Below are 23,491 nucleotides of genomic sequence, written 5' to 3' on the forward strand. Positions count from 1 at the left end.
ACTGTGTGTGTGGAATGGGCCGAAAACGGAACTGAAGCCGATCCGGGCACACACATACACACAGTGCAGAGATGAAGTTAAGCAAACGTGATTAAAATTGTTTTTCACTCCGTAAAATTCAGTTTCCACACGTTCGCGCCCGTTGTACGGTTTCGAGTGGGACTATTTTTCAGCCAGGAATACCGACGCCGCCGAGAGAGGGGCACGGAATTTGAGATTTTCTGCCACACACGCGCGCGCACAGTGGATGCAGTTCGAGCACTAGCTGGCTGGTCGAAATTGATTAATTTCATTTTACAATCATTGCTTATGAATGGCCAATGCAAATGGATGAAGAAGGTGCCCCTAGTGCTGCTAAAACAACACCCCAAACGGTTGCATTCCAAAAAGAGCTGCCGCGCACAACAACCAGTGCCTATAGTTCGGCTACACAGCGGTTCGACGGGAAGAAGGGAGGAAGGGCCCTCCCGTTCAGAAAACATCCGAAACTGGAGCTCGGAAAAAGACACCGGTAATTTATTTGAATGACCCTCGTTTTCCTTTTGCTTGATTTTATTTATTTTTCCTTTCCTCGGTTCTCTCGGTTTCCCGCGTTTGCTGTGGCTCTCGTTGGGTATTCCCACCCCACCCCACTAATGAATTCTTTTCCAGCGCTCGGGATAAAACTCTGACCGTGCCATCAATGATTCGAATAAGTAGGGGGAAAGGGATACGGATTTTCCACACCCGAGTACGCCTCGGTTTTGCCACTTTTTCACCACCATTCTTCTAGGGAGGAGGGCGTGACGGCGGCAGCAGGCGGCCGCCATCCGCGTGCGCATTGTAGGAGAGGGGCGGCAAAAGCAGGAAACGGGAAATTTGCGCTTAATTAAAACCAAATGGAAAGAGATTTTCTCGACAAGTGGCACTGGTAAAAGTGCTCGAAAGTTCGCTGTTGCTGCTGCTGCTGCCGCTGCCGCCCAGTGTTTGCTGTGAAGGATGAGAACGTTCTTCGCGAAATCGATCGGCATTCGCTTCGGTCACATTTGAAAGCGTCGGTTTCTAGTGCCATAATGGGAACAATATTCCCAAATGCCTGCTGCTTTTGCAGCACTCACTCGCTTCATTGGGTGAATGGTAGACTGGTGTTTGGAGTTTCCTTTTTTTGTGAGTAAATTTGTGTCTTGTAAACAGGAACCAAAGCCGACGGATGGATAGAAGAACGATGATTTGGTGAAATGATTTTTCACGGGTATGAATGTAATTAATGAAGAATGCTTCAATGGCCAATTAGGATAGTAGATGAGATCGTCCTGAGTGTAGATGAGCGAGAAAGTATTGTCCTGTCGATATTTTATGTTTTAATTACAGTGAAAAGGTATTTATCCGTGTACCTTTTAATCTTGCTGTCTATTTATCCGTGTGGGTAGACAATTTTTAGTTAGGTGTGCAATTTGAGGGGTACCTGGTATGTTGGGGCGAAGAGGTGATTGAAAAAACTCGTTATTATTTTATATTATTTTCGATATAGAACATAACACTCACATCAATTTCTGATATTTTTCATACATGTAAAGAGTATCAATTTTTAACATCAAACAAATAATAGCATTAAATAAACGAAATCTTAAAAATATAACATTCTACCAAGTGATTGAACTGTTCCATTTTATTGTGTTATATATCCGAAGCATTGTAATCGTTATTCGAAGCAATTAATTATTTCGTAGACGTTTCGTAGACGTAATCACTCTTCTGATTCAACACTCCGATTTTCTCTTCAGGAGGTTTTATTCCTCGAATCAGTTTATATAAAATCCCAAATGGGATACAGTGAACAGTGCAAATAAGCGTTGGGTGTATCTGATTCAGATTCGAGAATCTCAATGAATCTTTGAAATTATTGAGGCTCACATTAATGAATTTCGGATAATTTTTTTATGAATTTCAAAGATTTATCATACTGAAAAGATTTATGATTTATGAAAAATATATCAAAGAAAAATTTAACTTAAATACATTAAAAGATTCGAGATTTGATTCCCTCTTCGCTGAAGATGCATATGAGTGAACCTTAACGAAAGATTCACGAAGCACAACACTAGTGTAAATATTCGTACAACAGCTCTGACTGAGCTGATGTATTTACACCCAGGATTTAATTCATTCGTTCACTCGTACTTTATGCGTACTTTGCTAGTCTTTATTAAGTAATCTATATTTTATTTTTTATGTACTATTATATCATATCAGTGCTTGATACTTGTATCAAGTACGCATGTAATTTTATCAAAAAAAATCAGCAATAAGTGAATTTAATTATGGCAATTTCGTTGTCTATTACAAATTGAATTTGCCTTTGAAGAAACAGCAGAATCTGTTGCAGTTATTGTAAGCGTGGAAAGGACAAATTCTGCCTGATTTATCAATTATTATGGCAAAATAATTAAAAGGACTCAATGTATTATTTGGCTTTCTGTGTCATTCTTGTACAATTCTTCTGCCGTTCGGATTATTGAGATGTGCATTTATTATTTAAAGAAATTTCTGTGTGCATTCGGGTGTGTATTGCTTTGTGCACCTTTCCTGTTTCATTTTCCCCCACAAACAAGCGCTTTTGGGGTGTTCGAGCGGAACCAAACAGCAGCAAAAAGGTCATCACCACTTGGCACGATTCGCCGTGCCGCCGGTCTAGAATAATTTATCACTCCCGCGTCCCCCTGCTAATCCTTTTTGGCGCTGTTTGGAAAGTTTTCTCGAAAGAATTTTCGTAGTGATTTCGTAGCTTCTTCACTTTTCCTCCCTTCCTCCTTTTACCCGCCAAACGAGCGCCCAATGTTTAATGGAACTAGGGAGGGGGAGGGAGGGGGGCGGGGAGGCACTTTAGCAAACTGCTAGACAAATTAAATTTCCAGCCATCTTTTCGCCGTCCTCCGTTATCGTCGCATTACCAACCACCACCTTGGCATATCCTCCATTCCCCTGCCGCCACTCACAGCGGGCGTGCCAGGGTCAGCGGGCGAAAACTGGAGTCAGATTTCTTTGCAGAAGTTGCCAATTTTGAATTGCTCCACCAAATTCCCCTCCCTACCCTTGGGTTTAACTCACCACTACCCTTAAATCCATAATCTCTTGCCGCGCTGGGTTGGTGTTTGTTTGGTGCGCTTTCGGTATGCGATTTACTGGAAAGTTTCCGTTACGCTTCACTTTTTTGCCTTTCTCTGCAACTGATTTTGTGTCCCTTTTCGTAGTTGCTTGGATGTACCATTGCTTTCCCTTGGTGGGGAGGCATAGTAGTAAATAAGTCCAAACAAAGGCAATCAATATTTTTATTTATCTTGAATACAGAACATAATCCTTCTATTTCCTGTATGAACGGTTTAGCTTGTTATTTTAAATGGTATTGTTCTCTAAACTGATCGACGCTTTTAGAATTTTCTCTTGTTTAGCTATTGCCATTGACTCAGGCAATGCAGCACCATTGGGATAGTTTAAGAAGCTTATGCTTGTAACTTATGTTATTACATCGCGCTTACGAAATTCATTTAAGCATTTTTGAATATTTAAATCATGCTGTATGTAACATTAATGTGATTAAAACGAAATTATTTATTTACATTGAATATTTTTTCTTTCTTTCCAGGTGAGTTCTTCAAAATACATCCCTTCATATCTGGGCGTAAGTATAGAATCAATTACGTAAATTGCATGAACTAATACCTTAAAGCAATGTTATTTTTGTTGTGTTTGTTTTACTAAACATTGGTTTAAAATTGGGCATCAGTTCTTCTCGTTTAAAAGTGGTTTCACATCTGTTCGATCAGATCAGAAGGTTCGGTTTAGCTTAAATGTGTGTGCAAGTATGCACTTAGCAATGTTTAAACCGCAAACATCTGATGTGCACAGTGTTTTCAACCGCAACCCCGCAACGGACGACATTGAAGGAATATTTTTAGCATCAGCAACTTATCCAGTTCACTTTGGTTGTTCATTAATCAAGATTTAGGTTGTTTCTTTTCTTTTGCCGCTTCGCTTGGAATCACCTGGCTAGAGCGCGTCCTAGCATTCCCCCTGGCCCGGCAACTGGCTTTGCAAATGTTTTGCCTATTCGACAAATTTACGCCAAGAAGATTCCAGCGCGGGTGGTGGATTGCAGCATGCGCCTTCGCCCGTTTTCACCCGTCCGAACATCATTGCTCACCGTTTTCGTGATAATTACTTTTCTGATTACATTTCAAACGAATTTATATTCATTAAGTATTCCCACGACACAACACGGGGGCGGCGCGAGCGCGCTGATGAAGCAGCTGGAAAATGGTGAGCGCAGTGACGATCCATCCAGTCTTGCAACCGCTGGCGGGTAAAGTTGTTTGAAAGAGACGAGAGACACTTTAGCAAACGAGACTGTGGCTTTAGTGTGGAGGATAAAAAAAAAGATACAACCAGAAAGATAAGGAAACCAAAACAACACAAAAAAAAGTCAAACGAACTTAACTGGCGACGTTACCAGCTTTGTCACCAGTGGTTGAGGGGTTGGTTTGAGTTGGGTGTGAAGAGGGAAGAAAATTACTGCTTTCCGGGCACTACCACAACCGGGTGTTGAAAGCGATTCCTTGTCTATTCAGTAGAAGTAAAAGAGCCGGAGGTTCCTTTTCAAGCCAGAGCAGCAGCCAAACAAAATCCTTGCACACAGTGGACCGGTAAATGAATCTCCTTTCGCTTTGATCATTTAACACTCGAAGATTATGTTCACCCCTTACCCAGGACGGTACTGGCTCCGGGCCCATTAGTGTCGTCAGTCAGTTTTCCATTCCATTCCGCCGGGGGGAGGAATTTTGAATCTTTTCCACTTGAGAGAGTGGGAGAGAGCGGCGGAGATGGGTGCGTAGGATGGGTTATGTGTTTTGACAGGCTTGTTGTGCGTTGGAGAAATGTCCAGCCCTGAGGGATGAAACAGTGGTGTTGTTGATGAATGTTTGAAAAGTGCTGTTGTTATTTTTTGTCTTCTTGTGTGCCCTCAAGGTAAGTTGCTAGAGTTGTGTGTAAGGGTGACTAGAAATGAACACGTTTTTAATTACAAAATCATTGAATTGGAACGAATTGAATGGTCGTGTGTTTGTAATAAGAACGATATCTTACCAAGGGCAAAACAATTTAGCAATTGCTTTAAAGAAAATAATTAAAGAAGAAAGCAAATTGTGAACCCTTCAAATACTAACATCATAAATGTAAAAAATGCATTGGAAATTAATATATCAAAAATAAAACTCTTCTACTGCTATTACTACTACTTCTACAATTTCTGTCTGCACATGTATTCTAATGTATGCAATTGTGATACTAATAATCAAACGAAATTTACCTAACAATAATATAAATATGCCATTCTCTGCTATGTTATAAGTTTATCCAACGTCAGACTTGCATAAAGAACAGTTTGCCTCTCAGCTTTCGTAATCATACTTTCTGGCTGAAAAGAAATCGAAGAAAGCTCCCTTTGCTACATTGTACATTCATCTTCGAGGTTCGCATCAACAAAGTAAAGTGAAATCCAAAACGTGAAAACCCGCGCATCCCCATTACTTCCCACTGATAAGATCTAAATTCACTTGGCCCTCCGAGTATTTCGTTCCAATCTTTGCAAAAACCACCGAAATGTTTTCCATCGCAAGAAAGGTTCCCACTTGTAACCCCGCCAACCCCAGGGCCTTGCGTCTTGGTGGTTTGCTTTTCAGAAGTCATCAGCCACACCGCGACACCATCACTGATTGCTATCTGCCAACCAAACACACAGCTACACCGCGCCCATTCTGTTGGCTTTAACCTCTATCCGGTCTTGCAATACCCTACCGAAAAGCATCATCATCATCATCATCAACATCAGCGTCGTTGTCTTTCCACTGCTAGCTTTTCCACCGTCGCACGGAAATGCGAAGGAAAGTAGCTCGAGCAACAACTTCAAGCAAGGTTTTCAGCACATAATTTTCCGCTTCCTTTACACTTTTATCCAGCAGCAAGTGCGCCCTTTAGTGTGGTGTACTAGCAGCTCCAGGATGGAGTTTTGGGTTGAAAAAGGGGGACGGAGCTTCCGATTTGATCGCACCGCAACAAAACCCCAGAAAAGCCTGCCGACTGTCCGTCCCGGGTGTGTGGAGTTGGTAGTGGTGGTGCGGTGGGTGTCAACATTTCGAACAAACTCGCCCTACTGCTGCTCAATACCCTCGGTTTTGTGTGTGTGTGTGAGAGCGGGGAAATGAAACGGAAACGGCACGAAAACGAATGCCTGCCTTAGCGTTTGTTTGAACCCGGTCGGAGGTAAAGTTAGAGCAAAAAATGGGAAAAAGCCCACCCAGAAGAACAGCGAAGAAGGCAGATGCAGGAGGTCTTCTTCAGTGATTCCCCGGTACATCCTGCCTCCCTTCCCCTTGTTCATCGGTGTCCTTCCGTTGTGGTCCTATCTTGATAAGGGAGAAAGGTTAGGTTTAGTGAAGGCAGTAACAACATCATAAAACCTATAATCGCTTCCATGGTAGGAAAAACGGATAGCCGCCGTTACCCATCGTTGTCCGCCACGTCGCTCTGGACACCCAGTGCAGCGTCTCTTTCCAGCGCATGCTTTCGCATTTTTCCATTCCGGGGAGTAATCGCCTTGCTTATCTGCTTCACACTCCCACTCGCTGTCCTCCCCGGTAGTGCCGCTTCGGAAATTCGACGTTTTCTGTGATTCGGATCCTAATTCCGGTTCACCAACTTCGGCATTCCTTCGCCATTGAACTCGCGCTCTACCAGCACCACCGTCCCAGCCCGGTGGAGATCGAAAGTCTTATCCAGTGCTTATGCTTTGTGGAAATGTCCTCCCTTCCACACCCCAAAACAGTACCAGGGGAAAGAGGGGGGAAAGTTAAACGTATCTCCGTTTTCTCCCCTGAAAGTTTTTAGGTTTTTTTTCTCCTCTCAATACCAACCATTTCGTACGGTTGCAGAGAAGGTTCCCAAAAAAGAAGAAAGGTTCAAAAAAGGAAAAAAACGTTCCATTGGTAACCTCATCTTGGAAGGTTTCGGTCGCAAAAAAAAACGAGAGAGAGAGTTCCCAGAAAATTGTTACACCCATCCAGAGCGAGTCTAACGGTGGTGTGACCCCCATCCGGAGCCCGATTTTCAGGAGTGAACCAAGAAGGAAGAAGGATACATTCTTTTTGCCTGCTTTAACCACCGCCCAAGGAAGGGGGAGTGCAAACAGGAGAAAGGGGAAACGTTATCTTTTATAACTCCTTTTGCCAACACGCCCGCTTCCGGGCTTCCTTCTCCCAACTGTGCTGGTCCTGCTGTTTCTCTCCCTTGTGTGTTGGTGTGTGTGTGTTTTTACTTCCCTCCGTTCGGTGTCTATCCTTTTTTCTTCTTCTTCGACGTTATCTGAAACCTAAGCGACATATCGGCGATGGGCGGGCGGTAGTGTGGTGTGCCCTGGCCCAGGAGTCAGCATATTTTCATCGTTTTCAATTTGCTTCCCTTAGCCTGTGCAGCGGCGAGGGATGTATGGAGCTGAGGCAAGAGACGGGTAAGACCTGACACTACCAAGGCAACCCAGCATGGTTTTGGAGGGTTTGCTTACTTGTGAGTACGGTTTTTTTTTCTTCTTTTTGTGTGTTTGTTTGTACCACCCCAAAGGAAATATTTTTAAGACGCCCTTTTTTTGCTTTGTGCTGGTAGGGGTAGTGGCCGGCGCAAGACATTTTTGTGCCCTTTGCTGCTGCGTGTTCCAAATCCAACGAAAAAGGTTGCCTTTTTGCGGTGAGCGAGATAGAGGGAGGGAAGCTTTAGCTCAGCAAAAAGGATTGTAAGTACCTTTGGTATTGTTGGGTCCCAACAAATAAAGGCACTTCATTGGCAGTTGGAAGTATGTTGGAAAGTTTTGTAGCCCAACACCCGTCAACTGTGCCTGTTCTTTGTGAATGAAATTGATAGGACTTGCGTATGTAGTTGGAAAGTTTGCAGAACTACAAGTGTTCATGGATAATCATTTCCGCTGCAGATAGAAACCACCACCAACGGGATCGAACTGGGCTTTGCAGAGGCTGCAGAATTGTTGATTTGCAATCGATGCAATATAAATTTTGAAGGGTGTTTCATCCCTCCTGCTGTGTGCTAGCTACCCTGGTTCATCTTCGGGATGGAAAATTCAAAAGCCTTCCGGTCCACCACCAACCACGGTTGTGCAGTATCTAATGGTAACACGTACGCGCGAATGTCGCTACGGAGGAGGATATGGTAATACACTTTCACAGCCCGTCTGTCAATCGATCCTGCGATGAAATTAAGCCCACCCAGAGCCAATTAAAACTGTACACTCACATACAGACACACATCCCACCGTCTGCCCGGGCAACGTCGACGATGCGGAAGACCAACCTCTACTACACAGAACCACCATTGCTTCAGAAAATGCCTAAAACATGAAGTTTACGTTCGCTGTACCGAACCGCTGTGCATGCGTATGGATGGTGGATCGGGAATGTTTGGTTGGTTAACTTCATTCGACCGTTCCGGTGCCATTTGTTCCGTTTCGAAATTTGCCATTGCATAGGGGGTGACACATTCTCAAACTCGGCTCGGCGAGATGATGCGTTCCTGTCCGTGGTGTATAGGTTCTGTAGCCAAAGGCTCGGCGCTGCTCCATTCGATGGACGCATCCTTCGTGCGGCTGCTGGAGAGTATGATTGCGTACGTCCACCTGCAGTAATCGATTATCGAACAGAATTGACTGTTGGTGGGTCGTGGGCCTCGGTGTGTGTGTGTGTGTGTCTCGGTAGACAGCTCGGTGCGACGTACCACTGTCCCAGGGTTGATGGACAACATCCCTTGTGTATGTATGCCCGGTCCAAGTTGCATCGTATTTGGTTGGAGAGTACATCTCGATCACAGGCATGCCTCGCCATGCTCTCAAACGCTTCTACTTTGCTCTCGTTTTTCAATGTTCCCCGGACGCGAGTCGCAATATCAAGGTTCTCATGCATTGCTCCATCCCCCGAGCACACAACGCGTGGTAACACACTTTGATTGAAGTTCAACATGCGCCGCAGCCGCCAAAACCTCTGGATAAGGGAGAGGGAAGTGTGATAGATGCTTGTAATGCAAGTGAATCCCTCCGAAATGCATCCTTTCCACAATTTCGGATGCAACGCCAGTGTTCTCTGATGATTCCGAGTTCTTTTATACGCCGGTAGTGTGCCGGTCCCCGGTCCTGGAACTCGATTTCCATTAGATGTGGAGTGGCGATAGGCGCACTCTGTTCTACGCATCGGCCCGACCATGTACGCAAATGCATTTATTTAGAGAGTGTCATTCATTGTTGGAGCCTTCTGATGCAATCAACCAGTGGCAGATGTAAAAAGACAGACGAAAAATAAACCAAAAATGAGAATTAAAATCTTTGTTGAGATATTTCGGAATTCGCAACTGCTACTAGTCGTTCTGCAACATAACTCGCTCGCATCGATAGGTTTAGATGGCTAAACCAACACATGTTTTTAATAGCACTGAACGCGAGCCTGCCTTACACATCTTCGCGCACCAAGGAAAGGGTTCCCCTCCTGGAAGACGATTGCTGGACAGTTTTCATTTCAAAGGTTTATCATTTTTGGATTCATCTTCATCAGGGTAATGGATCAATCATGGAATCAAGACCCTTCACCCTCGCATCCATCCAATGGACATGTGCATCTTTCACCGTTGTTGTGGTGGTGGCGTGTAGCAACGCTGGCAATTGGATGTGAAGCGGTCATAATATCTATGTAAAAGGATACACAGCAACCCGAGGATGCCCTTTCCACTCGTTGAAATATTTATTAGCATTAGAAGGTTTGGGGAAAAAGAGATAAAGAGAGGGAGCGAAGAGAGGAAGAGAGGAAGAGAGAGTTAGTATCTGATGCACAAGAGGACAAGACTTGCCAAGCTGTGGCGCATCCGACCACGGTGCTGCTGCATAGTGAAAAGATTGCCAAAGCTTCGACGGAGCGGTAATAGAACAAGATATGCAGACTCCATCGCCATGCTGATGGCAGAGAGGAAAGCTTCACCGTGGCACTTCCTACTTGTCTCCTTCCACTTCCACCAGGAGGGATAGAGAGTGTTGAGAGGTAAAAGGGTATGGCAGCGTTGCTTGTGTGTAATTTAGCGCCAGGATGCATCAACGATTTCAGCCAAGAGCACTCGGGAATAGCGTTGTGGACAGTGAAAGGATTCGATTTGTTGGGATGTGTACCCCATCGATGATACCACAGCTGGGAGGAAGGCACCCGTTCGATCGGCTGTACGGTTTTGCTTGCGGTTTCGTGACCGCATGGAGTATCTGTGTGTGTGTGGAACAACCGGGCTGAAAGAATCGATTTGATGCGGATGCTCGAGTTGAGCAAGAGAGAAAGAGCGATAGATGGAGGGAGCTACGCTGCAAGCAAATGCAATCAATGATGCATCACAACGCTTACCAGTGCTTCAGGACGCGAAATCGATTCTGCCACTTGACTTCGCATCCCATTTTACGCACCATGTTCTCGTGTGCAGTGTCTGTGCACCTCTTTCGGATTCCTGCTCGGTTTGGTGCCACTTGCTTATGTACATGTTGGACACCCATTGTTATCCTTGCGTATGTGTGTGTGTGTGTGTGTCCCGAGGGAGTGGTAAAGGCGAGTGAAAGATGTGGAGCACAATAGAGCCGATAGGAAGACGGTGGAACGGGTTGTGTGAGGCATAGCGCAGGCAGAAAGGCTGGTAAAAGTTCTCCCTTCGAGCTACGCCGTCATCGTCATTTCCAATCGTACGTGTACGTCTCGAGCGCAACATGTACGACGATCCAAACGGCACAAGGGTTTTGTGAAAGCATGTCGCGCTGGGTTCTCTGGTAACACAATCGATCGATAAACATACGTTCAGCAGGATCAGCCGAGGATCTGAGCAGGAGTCGATTTAACAAGGCACTTAATTCGTGTGGTTGGAATTAATATTAGCACACTGCAGGAGCATTGCGGGCTATACTAAGAGGATGACTCTTTGAGTTTATGGTTTTATATTTAATGTTGAATTGTGTATCGTACGCTCATTTCTCATTGCAATTATTACACTCATTGTGGCATTTTATATTTCTTGACGTCATTTTCAAATGGTATTTGTTTCATATTTTACCCATAATGTAAGCACTTTGTCGTGTATGCCATATTTATCGGTGTTTAAAAAACAAATTAACGCGAAACATTATGCGTCGTGGGGTAACAATTCGCTTGTAAAAATAAATAAAACATCGAAACGAAATTACACTCTATCTGCCTTTTGTAAAAGTGTCCAAACCCTTTTCCCATTCAACCACTCGCTGGACAATCAAAGGTAAATAAATTCACCCCATAAATGAGAGACGTATCCATGCCACAAAATCGGTTTCCACAGCTTCATCTCTACCCTTTTTCAGCATTCCATCGAAATGCTATCAAGGAGGATGCGGGGTGGGGGGGGACCCGTCTGATTCAATTATCTAAAGTGCGATCCAACCCGATACATTCAGCAGAGCCGGAGCAACATTGAAGGGATTCAATTGAGAGCCGGGCAATTTCTGTCTCGAAGCGAAACGAAACGTCGTCAATACTACGGACACGACGAGCGCAACTTCACAACAAGTTTAGGATTTAATCCTCTTTGCTCCGGAACCGAAATTGGGTCTCTTCGCCTTCGATCGGTCCATTATCGGTCCTTCGCTCGAGGGCTGCTGCTCGTCGTTCGTGTGCGAGCGAGCTTGCGAGGATGCAAGATAACGGTGGATAAACGTCTTTCTGATGAAGCAAGCTGTTTCTATTAGTGTTTTGCCCGTGCTGCGCTTTGCGCCACATTCTCCATCTGCGTCCACCGGCGTCGCTCGCAGCACAGGCTCAGCGATAATGGAGCTGGGGTGGTTTCTTGGCGAAATCATTGACCCACTAGAGAAGCTGGTCGGAGGAGGAAGCACATCACATTGCCTCGGAGCGTTTTGGTGTTTGGGCACGAAGTGGTAGCGTCGCTATCGTTTCCGCTTTCGCACCCGATCGTATCTGAAACACCACTTTGGGGCAATTATTTGCACACATCCTACCCATTTCGCAGCGCGACAATGGTTTCCGTTTCAATCGCTATCTAGCTTTCGTAGCAAATTGTCAAGCAGAGCCTGTGTTGGAAAATGACCGTTGTGAGTGGTTGATGTTTTTTATGTTGGTTTCAGTGTAGTTTATTGATTGAGCGATTGATTTTCGTATGCCCAATCAAATTGAATAAGGTCTAAATGATTTAATAATAACTGTATCATAGTAAAGATACATCGTTCATGGATATATTTGCTAACTAAATATAGCTTAAAAGCAATTTCATAGAATCTTTTTAAATAAATTTACTTAAAAAGTTTGAAAAAGTTTTATTTTCCTACAGTGTTCAATATCTCTTCTCTAATAACGGAAAACAAAACCAAAAAAACAGACGAAGAATAGTCCTACATCGTAAGCTTGGCTTAGCTTTGTTTAAACAAATGTGTTCTTTTGGCCTAGCACGACTGACATAGAACTCGTGGCAATGGCACCGAAGCAAACCCGAAACATCAAAAAGTGGGTTTGAATGAAGGGACAGCGCCCGCGACTAAGCAAGTGTTGACCTGGTCGCTTATATGCGACTGTGAAACACTGCACTCTGTTGAACATGCAGGTCATATATGGATGCTGATGTTACGGAACACCGCACTGCCAGCGAACCTCTAATCCTGTTGTCTGTTTGACACATTGCTCTTCGTGTGTTTTTACTCCTTCTCGTTGCTGCAAAAAAGTTCGGGTCAGTACGTTTATACACATACTCCACATGGAGCACTGCTTTGGCCAGAGCCATGATGAGGCAGTCAACGTACAACAAAAATGTACAATGTTTTTTTTTATATCGATGGACGCATGGACGGTTTGCTTTCCCGGATGACGGATGGTTTCCTTGCTTTATGCTTTCCTTTTTCGGGTTATGGCGGTGGACACATTGAGAATCTTGGAAAGAATGCACTTCGGTGAAACGTGAACTATAATTTTCGTATTTGAATTCATGCAACAACATACTTTAACTGAAAAAAAAATTACGTTAATATGCAACCCGAAAAAAAAATCAAGCGACAGACAGTGTGATGGAGACGCCTAGTGATTTTTAGTAAGTTAGAATAGCAATGGGATATTTCGCGAGAGGAACACAGATCATTGCATAAAATGTTGTGCAATTTTTAATGTTTGTTTCTCTCACTTACTAAAATGTTAACATTCAGAACACTTGTCATACAAGTCAGCAACTATCAATCAGCAGTGCATGCAAGCGCGGTGTAACAGAAATTTATGTGAATCTGAAATACAATAGCAACGTTTATATGTATTTTTCATGTTCAAATCACGATGTGTGCTCTCCTATGAACCATTTATCATCGCTGCTAGCTGACCTTTTTTGTCTTTGCGTTAGTGAGCGGTGTCCAAATTTTGCGTAGAGGTTCCATCGGTCAGTTCCGTTGAACAAAAGACGAATGGAACGAACAATCCATCAATGTACGATGGGCTTTCCGGGAACAAGATGCATTGCCCATTTGCAAGTTGAGTTTTTCAACGTGAAGGTCGATACATGAAGCTCCTGGCTCAAAAGTATTTTCCAGTTTAAAGTTGCTATGTGTTTTTGAATTGATTTTGTAAGGCTTCGAGAGCAATTGATTGTGACGTTTGGTGTGAGAAGTTCGTCCAACAATCTATCTTAATTAGACTTGGTTTAGTTGGAACCAATCATCAGTTTTATGTGTGGCAAAACAAAGGAAAACAGAGCAATTCTTACGAGTAATTTATTACAGCCTTTCAGTGAATGATATCAACATATCTTTCAAGTTCCTTCCGTTCCAAGTATCAGAATTTCAACTAGAATGTTAGTTAGCTAATTCGTTGATGTTTACCGATAGTGGTGGGCAGTGCGGGCAAAGCGCAAGTCAAGAAGTCCGACCACACGAAAACATAAAGGACCAGTTTGTGTTGCTTGAACTGAGCGAGGAAGATTACCGTTTACGACAGACTGTGAAGAGAAACGTATACAAACACCATCATGCTTGCACAGGCGGGTGGCATCAAACGAAAATCCCCACCGAGGGAAAACCAGTGGTCAGTTGCAAGCAGAGCTGAACGTCCTGCTCAAACATTGTGAGCTTTTATTCTGCTCACCATTGCCCAGCATTAAGGACATCATCCGACACAGGGCAGCTGTATAGAAACCCTTGAACGTTCTTGTGGCTCCCCGGGTTCGAAACAAAGTAACTTAATCTGCTAACCAATTTCAAAGTCACTTATTATATTAGCATCTTTATCTCGATATGAAAGAGCAGCTACCACCACCAGCCGGTGAAGGGAAGGGCAAGGTTAAGGAAAGTTCCCCGGGATAAGAAGTGATGATGGTCAGTTCCTCCTGGTTCCGAACTGCTTCCAAGAAAAAGGGAGAGGATTGGTCATCTCGACTTTCACCGCAACGCTTTTCTCGGCATTACGTGCCTGGTGTGCTGCTTGGTTGAGGTGCTAAAGATTTACAAACACCAGCAGCACCCGAACCACCCACTCGACGGAGGGATAACGTATGTTGCTCCATTGCGTCCGGTTAGTTCTCGACCAGACGGCTTGAACGGATACAACGTACGGTGAGAGGTATGCAGTGGAAGGAAACAAAAGTTTTCCATCACCTCTTTCCCTTCTCCTAGTGTTTCTCTTCTCATAAAAACCACACCCACACACACACTGAGAACATTGCCGGTTGTTAACATGTTTCTCTATTTGCCCTGCTGCTCCCGGTGGCGTGGGCGACGCACGGACGGACGACACAGTATGGCAGAGAGGCAGTGTGGGCATCATTGAAAGCGTCCGGTGGCGCGGATGAGGCTTCCTCAAATAACGCTTTAACGTAATTTGTACCCTGAGAAAACCAATGAACACTATTCATCGTCTATTCATCGTCGACCGTTTGCTCGGACGTGTGAGAGCCCCTGGTGTGCCGGTTTGCCCGACGACGACGACGATGATGATGACGTACCGATGGCAAGTTTTAGCATCTTCGCGGTGGACCACCGTTTGGCTACTCTTCGACCAGGCTAGCCTGGGAGCTCGGACGACGAGCCACGATGATGGTGGTGACTAACACCGGAAAGTTAAGTTCGCTCTTGATGCTGAGGCTGAGGTTTTGATCGTTTGCTTTTTTGGGGAACTACGAGAGGAAGGGCCTCTTTGTCCCGACCGGGCCCGGTTCGTTGATGTGGTTTAGGAAGGAAGGTAAAAGCAAAGTATGCGGATAACTTACTTAAGTTATTCTTGATGCTCATGCCGGGGAAATATGTTGAGCGACACACAGTGGGTCCGGTGTTGTTTGGAAATGGATAAAACTCGAGAACTTGTCTTAAACCATCAATGAAATCCATAATTTAGACATTAAGAGAGAAAAAGAGCTTTTAAAAATGATTGTTTTATCTGTTCGAGTATTGAGTAAGTATAGAGGATATGTACAGGCATTGTTTAGATTCCGATACTGTTCCGAAATCTATTGACTCAATGTTTCGTTTGCCATCACAACAACTTTCTTCCTGCGGTCCAGAGCAAACGAAAAGCAAATATATAAATAATTAAATACACAAGCGAAGTGCTTCCAATCCACCAACCCACTTCCTTTCAATGGCCACTTGCATCCGTTCGTCTTGGAAACAGGGGTCGGACTGTTAACAATTGAACTGATCCCTCAAACGGACACCCTCCGTCCCATCCGTTTCCCTTTATTCCCTCAAAATCACATGAAGCACTATTTCAATAGCTTTCCGAGGTCACGAACGGTGCAGATGACTGTAAACTACTTCCCGTACCGAGCACCAGCAAATCCACCATGCACCATGATGCTACGGACGAATCAAGAGCCCAGCTAAGCCACCATGTACGGCTACTACTAGCACACGGTTCCGTTCCTTTGCCCTCTCCCGGTTCCGAGCATGCTCTAATCTGTCGGTCTAACCGCAACTACACTACCGGCAGCGGTTAAGGGGTTAATCGGAGAGGCGAGATGGAAAGTGAAGCACTGAGGAGCACCACCATCAAGCCTGCGCACACTGACAGCAGCGTTTGTGCGCCTAGCCAGTGGGAGGAAGAAAACGATTACCAGATCGAATGAAAAGTTAGTTAAACATGTATGAATAACATATGAGTTGAAGCAGCGGCCGGAGAGGCGTGAGCAGCTGTGCGCACTGTCATCCCCACCGACGTGAGTGAGGGGGGCACTTTCCGAGAACGTAATGGAAAATGGAGGGAGAGAAGCAACCGCAACCGAGTCGAAGGACGGCTCCATCCGAGCTCTAGTTCATGCTTTGCCCTTCGGTAAACCGTGAACGACAAACGTACGATACAAACGGAGAGTGCGGATGCTTGAAGACGATTTGATGGACCTGACAGCAGGATGTAGAATTGCTAACCTCCCCCCAGCCGGCCCGTTCTCGGAAGCAAAAGGATCATCGTACGCGAAGCTGCAAAATGAGGGAATACAAATGTGGTTCAATGCATATCTCCTCGACCCGAAGGTTTGGTACTTCGAGCCTTTTCACTCACAACACTGTCATACATACACACATATCCGCACATTCGATCATGCAGCACTGTCTGCGGTTTGCGGGACGTACAGCGTCAAGAGTGTATCCCTTCCGGCCCCCGGCGCTAAAGGGACACATTCTACGGTATGTCGTCGGTTGGTGGGTACGATGATGGAACGTTTCGGAGAAGTTTTGCTGGTGTGATACTTTGTGCTTTGTGTACGGGGTTTTCCCCCGGTAATAAACCCCCAGTCTGCTGGAAAGATGGAAAGGATTTTCTCTTCCTCCCAAGGCCGCCAATAAGGATCTTTGAGCAAATTGAGCTTCAAAGGTTCACTTGAATGATGATTAAAAACATTTATTGATTAGCGCGCAGAGAGGTGGAACGGGTGCTTGAGTTGAGCTTCTTTTCTCTTGCTGCTTGCGCTGTGCTCCATGACGCAAGAGAAAGCTAAGTACGGGCACAAACAATGGATGCCAACTGTGTGTGCAATCACATACAGAGACAGCGAGCGAGAGAGAAAGAGAAAGTCCATTCTTCATACTTGTTAAGAGGTCACCTAGCATCTACACCAGCAGCAGCATCAAATCGGGAGCAAACGATATGTTATTGCCATCTCGAAACGACCAGTCCTACCTTAACCCCTCATCCGAGGAAGCGTGTGGAGGGTGGAGAGTTGGGCGGCATGTTTTATGCTGTAGTTTAAACCCCCCCCTCCGCAAGAGAGGAGTCCCTTTTTACCAAGCGTCGGTTGATTGGTTCCGGTGTGGTCTGGGTGGATTAGTTGGCTTGGGTTACGGAAAAAAACATTTTATTCCTCTAGCGGCGGGGCCACAGTTGCATCCATTTCCCATTGGAGCGGCTCCATCACAGGGGTCCACTCCTGCTTGTCGGATGTTGGCTTCGAATCGGGGTTCGGTGTGCTCGCCGACCACTGGAAACCACAGGCAACCGGGGTCGGTTCAAGTGGTGTTTGGGTTTGAATGGGCTGGGAGAGGGCGCTGGAGTAGGGGGGAGTGGGGGATGTAGTAGAATATTCTGCAACATTAGGCTCTCTCCAGGTCGAGCCGGGTGTGGTAGATGATGGCACGAATGAGGGATTGTTTTGATTCCGGTTGGACTGATATCCGGTGTACGCCATTTGATCACACACACCCATTGGCTGGACAAGGATGGGGATGTGGAAAGAGTTTGCCGGGCTGTCTAATCTGTTTTGCGGTCGGTTGGGTTTGTACAGGTGCGCTGTGTGTGTGTGGGTGTGTTGCTGCTCGACGGCGTTGTGTGTTTGTTGCGGACAACAAATCTCTTTAATATTAATTTGAAATTGAAATAAATGTTTTATGGCAATCGATACTAAGTGAGGGGGGGGGGGGGGGGGGGTGGAGATCGGTCCGTTCCCAGTAGTGTTCCACTCCATTTCCCAATGGAAAATCCCAAACCAATGAGAAGGAGGGTGTCCGTGAAACACAATTGTCCGTATTACAAAACCCGTTACCAGAGTGTGCGTATGCTGGGGGCTTCTGTTTCGTCCCAAATCACTGTGAATTGCTGTGTTATGCTTAGAATTTGTTTGCAAATATTTATTTGGATAATAAAGTAAAGCAACTGTATAAAATTAAATGAATTCAAGGGCTAATTTATTTTACTTTTTTTCTCAAAGTAATATACTGAAGAAATAATCTCATTTCAACATTTTTCTAAGTGTTTTTTTCGTAAATTTCCTGGCTTATCGATTACGCCCACCCGTACCGCCCTCCTTGATGCGCACACCAAAACACCAAAGACTGAAAAATCTTCTCGATTTTTGAAGGAAGAATGCCAAAGTTTTCCCAATCTTTACGGCTCTTCACGCGTTGTAGTGGGCGTTTTCCCTAACAAAACACAAATTGTTTTCACATTTCGGGCTCTGCTCCGTATTCTATTCTAGCTAGCTAGCTGCATCCTTTTCTGCCGTGTATCATCCCTTTCCCTCAACTTCTTGCGGCGAAATCTGTCAAACGAAGAGCAGAAGAGTCGTGTTGTGAAAATAAAATTTGTTCCGTTGATTTATTCCTCCGTTTCGGTGGAAAGAAATCGATTGTATCGTGCTCTTATCGAGCTCTGTTGGGTGGGCGAGCGGTGTGTGTGGGTGTGGCGCCGAATGGTGAGGCAGCTGTGGAAATGGGTGTTTTATTTTCCTGTCCCACTCAATGTCGCTCAAGTGGAAAGTCGATTTCCCAATTCCCTTCATCGTCGTAACGAGCCATTGTTGACGGTTCGGTGTTTTGTGTGTGTGTGTGTGTGTCTGTTGGTGTTGGATGGAGTGTAGCTCTGGATAAGTTGTGTAGTTTTTTGCTTTTGCGGAATGTAAAGTTGCAGTAGAGTGGGAGAGCGGGCATAAGTCGCTTTTGATACCGCTCGGTGGTACAATTTATCTTTTTCAGTGTTTGCTTTTTTTACGTTCGACGATTCGAACGGAAGCTGTCAAGAAGGGATTGTGTCGATATTCATTGCAAGGGATCATCGATGTGAAGAGAGCGGGTATTGTGTTTTTGTGTGCGTTTGTGTGTGGGTATTGTCGATGCATTATTATGTGCTTCGTTTGATTGAAGTGTGTGGAAACCAAATAGTTGAGTGTTTAAAGTGTTTTTTCTTTTGTAAATATAATTCCAAAATAACTTGCTCTGTTCAATTCAGATTTTATTGGTCTGCACTCTGCAACAAACATCAATTTACTTTCAAGATAATAAATCAGTTACTTTAAACAGTATGCCGTTTTTCCATTTTATACCATGGAGCAGTAAATAAATATATCAACTGAACTAAAATTAATACCGTACACATTTGAAATGACTATCGAACTCGAATTGTTTAACACTGACAGAGCTTCAGCATCGTTTACCTTCCACTATCGCACGCTCTGTTGACCTCTCCCTATTATGCTCTTCTTTTTTGTTGTTGCCGTGATCCTCCACCCTTCAATTCATTTGGTGCTGTTTCCGATTGAATTTGTAAAGCAGAGAGACACACACACACACCGTCATAAAAAGGACCGTATACCCAGCTTGTATGGCGTCTTCTCACATGATAAAACATTTATGTTGCATCCTTTACGGCAAAAAGTGACGTGAACCCCCGGAGGATGGGTGTTGTTAGCGTCATGATTTTATCATCCCCCAAGCATCATCTGCTTTCGGTCTCTCGTTTTCACCGACCGTGTTTTTTCTTCTTCCTTTTTTCGGTGATGCTACACGCCATTCCCTCCTACAATCGACAGTCGGACTGATAAAAGAGGGAGCAGGAAGGAGCAAAAAAAGAGGATGCAAACAAACTGAAAGAAACTGCTATCACTTCTTCTCCTCTAGCTTCTCTCTATCCCCTGTGTACCGGTCGGTGCCCTTTGATTTCGTTTCCGCCGGCGAACATCTTTTTGCAGCATCGGTGTGGGTTAAAGATGAGCCGGGAGGGAACGAGTGTACGGACCACTTTTAGGTGTATACACTTGCTCTCAGCGTCCTTGTGCCATCTACCTTCTCTCTCTCTCTCGTTCTCCTTCCCTGTCGTTCTCTTGTGTGGCGGTGTGGGTCGTTTTTCTTTGCAATTGAACAACACTCGGACATCGGTGGGAGGAAAAACCTCTCGCTCGGGCAGATAATGTTGTACCGGAGAAGAGCAGTAAGGCAGCAGGGGCGTCGCTGAGGCGTCAGTATTTGCGTTGTCGAAAGCAATCATAGTCGATAGCGGCAATGGAATTTGGCGAGGCAAGTGGAAATGGTAGATAAATTCGATTCAATACTCGGTATGACCGCGAGGGCGAAAAAAAATGTAAGAGTAATGTTTCGCAATGATCACACACTTGCAGAATATTGATGCGCTGGTGCGGGAAATCATTACTCTCATCGATAAGAAGAACGTTGTGGGGGTGATGGGGGAGGGGACTAGGGGAATTGACTCAATAGGGCTGTTGAATTATGATGGGGACGTTTGTAAATGGTTCATAATACGATTTCAGTAATTGATGTTATAATATAAAGACTTTAATGTTTACAATGTATTTGCTTCTTCATATCCAATCAATCCAATATATCCAATAATGTATTGATTTTGGAAATTTTCATTATTCTTTTAAATCAATAAATTATTGTAACACACGTTTCTGGCTACCATAATAGGATGATATTTAATTATACTTCTCCCAAGCAACAGCCGCCCGTTCGTTGTATCCATTTACTATAATCTTGCATTCGAAACGGAACTCTCGCGCAACTGATGCTAAAATTAGTCGATGACAAGACACGAATCGCTAACATTCCGTGGTGTGGTGATGGTCCGAATGTTGTACGACACGAACGCTTGAATGCTTTTTTCTCTCTTTATTCTCTCAGCATTTAACTACACACAAAACAAGATTACGAACAAGAGCAAAGCAAACACTCTTGTGCCTCTTCGTGGCTGTGAATGTGTGCGAGGAAAGCCACCGTTTGCCTCGAGGCAAAACGAGGAGGAGGCGAATGAAACAGATCGGAGCAAACAAAACAAAAATAAAAAATGCTGAAGAATTTAAGTCAAACCCTGATGGGCAGTAGCAAGGGGTCTGCTGGAAGGTTTTCCGTTTCAAAGTCCCGCTGACTGCTCTTTTTTAGCTGTTGACGGTATGTGAGTGTGTGATTCTAAAAAAAAAAAAAACGATCAGCTTAAGAACGCCGCTGATGACGATGATGTTGATGATGTCGGCTTCTGGCTGCGCTTCGAGAGAATTAGCGTTCGGTGCTGCCGTGCGCTGTACATCCTTCTTGGAAAAATGCAAAACAAATCAGTATGTTGGAACATGCAATCGAGCGAAAGGATAAAGCGGATAAGCTTGAACCCATCGGACGATGATGATGATGATGATGATGATGATGCTCCCCTCTGTCTCAATGTCCGTTGCTGCTGCCGCCGTTGATGTCGACGATAGTATCGTTGCTGTCTCAATAAAAATTGGTTTTCCTTATCGAAGCCCCCTGGGGAAGTAGCGCTCGTGTACCACCAACCCCAGTGGTGGTGTACGGAGAACGGAAGCGAAGTTCTGTTTATTTTCTACCCATTGCGCTTGCTGCTGTTGAGCGCGGGATTCCTAGGGTGGTGGCCTTCTCCCTTCACCTCGCTCGCTCACTGCCGCCGCCTCCTCCTCCTCTGCGCTGCTCGAAGCGTTCGATGGCGCACGATGAAGGAATCGATAAATAGAATACAGGACAAGTTCGGCTGCTACTCCCCCCTCCCCCCTTTCCCGTGCTTCCTTGCCTCCAATGTCCAATTAGGACACCTCGAAATGTTGGTGGCGCGTGTGGGGGAGGGTAGGCTGGTGAGAGATGCTGAAGCAGCAAATGGAGACGCATGGTCTCCCATCTGTCGTCGGAAAGTGGTTGCTTGCTTTCTCGCTCGCTCGTGCCACCGTTTCCGTACCGTTTCTTTGTGGCCGTTTCGCAAACAGAGGGCAATCGGTATGTCGATTTGGGGTTTGATTCGATTCCTCTGAGGGAGGGGGGTGTGTGCAAAGGAGAGCGGTATCCCGCTGTGCGCAAGAAGAAGGGTCGATTTAGCCAACTTCGGGTGCTATTGAGCTGGGGGGTTTTTTTTTCTTTGCCCGCAGTGGCATTTGGGGGAAGGAGAATGTAGCTTGTTTTTCCCTTCCTCCTGCTTAGCGGCCCCAAAACGAACGGCAGAAAGATGTGGAAAAACGGGAAACCTCCTTGTATTTACTTATTTTCCGTTGCTTTTCTCTCACTCCGCTTGATTGTTCTCGCCTGTCGCGTATCGATCCCGATTCTCGTCGCCCCGTTCCAGAAACGTGTTTATGTTACTCTCCATTTCATTTCCTCGACATAAGAGTACGACAGAGAGAGAGAGAGAAAGAGAGAGAAAGTGGAAGGAGTGTGGGGATGCCCTGAATGTATTTATTTATATTGATGGTATCGCTTGCGGGCAGATTCGTCGGCACGGCAAGGCGGCCACAGGCCAGGCGGCGCGGCACGTATTGTCAGTTGTTGGTGGATTTCAATATATTTCCGGGTGTTGTTTTTGCAATGGTTTTGCTATTTTTCCGATTCCCTACTGTTTAACGTGCCCCTCCCAGCCCCGTAAACGTGGCCCCGTAGATATGCCCTAAACCTATATCAATGCCAATGCGAGAAACGTAGCACGAACATCGCAAGAGGTGCTTTCCATGCATAGAAATGTTGTTTTTCCTTCTCCAGCGATTTTCATGTATTGACATTTCCACTCTCGCAGGACGAGAAACACCCCCCCCCCCCCCTCCTGATCAAAGGGTTTCCATGTGTGCGTGTGTGAGTGTCTGAAGTGGGATATGTTGATGGTACATTGCTTTTATAATCCATTTCTAGGATGGGTTTTCCCTTTTTTCCCCTTCTGCACCTCCGTAAGGTCGTAGAGTTTCGTGTCCCTCCTTCAACTCGACCGAGAAGTAAAGCTGTTGTGCTACGCCCCATGTTCTCCAATCTAGGTTCTCGTAAGTAGTGGCGTCCGCTTCCCCCTATTATGCGCCCACAGCAAGAGGAGATTGTCGTTTTGCACCGGGCAAAAAAGATTGAGCAAAACGTAAACCACCCAGTGGGTGGGGGAAGGCAAACGAGAAGGAATGCAACACTGCTTTTAAAGAGGTGCGGAAAACGGTGTGCCAGGAGGAGGAAGAAACGGGGCGATGGAATCGGAAACGACAGGCAGAAATAAACAACAATATATTTCGAATAAAGAAATGAAATATAAATTGTACACATAATCAAGAACCGTTCCGTTTCGCTGCATGCTTTCTTCGGGCTCGGTCGGTGGCGCGCGGGTCGACGATGACGAGGAACAAAAGGATAAAGGGCATGATGTTTGGGGAATGGGCGGTGTAAAGAGAACGGTGGGTGAGCAAA

At 45.2% G+C, this 23,491-nt stretch overlaps 1 protein-coding gene across 14 annotated transcripts in view; it reads left to right on the plus strand.

The window, feature by feature from the left end:
- The window catches only part of LOC120948849 (protein groucho), a 184,716-nt gene that overhangs the window by 71,663 nt on the left and 89,562 nt on the right, over nucleotides 1-23,491 (plus strand). For 13 of the 14 annotated variants that reach the window (XM_040365628.2, XM_040365623.2, XM_040365636.2 and 10 more), the window contains exon 3: nucleotides 3,623-3,658. The exons of the other annotated variant lie outside the window; for it this stretch is intronic. In XM_040365628.2, the coding sequence (XP_040221562.1) occupies nucleotides 3,623-3,658 (36 nt within the window). The remainder of the gene's footprint in view (nucleotides 1-3,622; nucleotides 3,659-23,491) is intronic. 14 annotated transcript variants of the gene reach the window in all.

This window comes from Anopheles coluzzii, chromosome 2 (genome assembly GCF_943734685.1).
Source record: "Anopheles coluzzii chromosome 2, AcolN3, whole genome shotgun sequence".
Lineage (NCBI taxonomy): Eukaryota > Metazoa > Arthropoda > Insecta > Diptera > Culicidae > Anopheles > Anopheles coluzzii.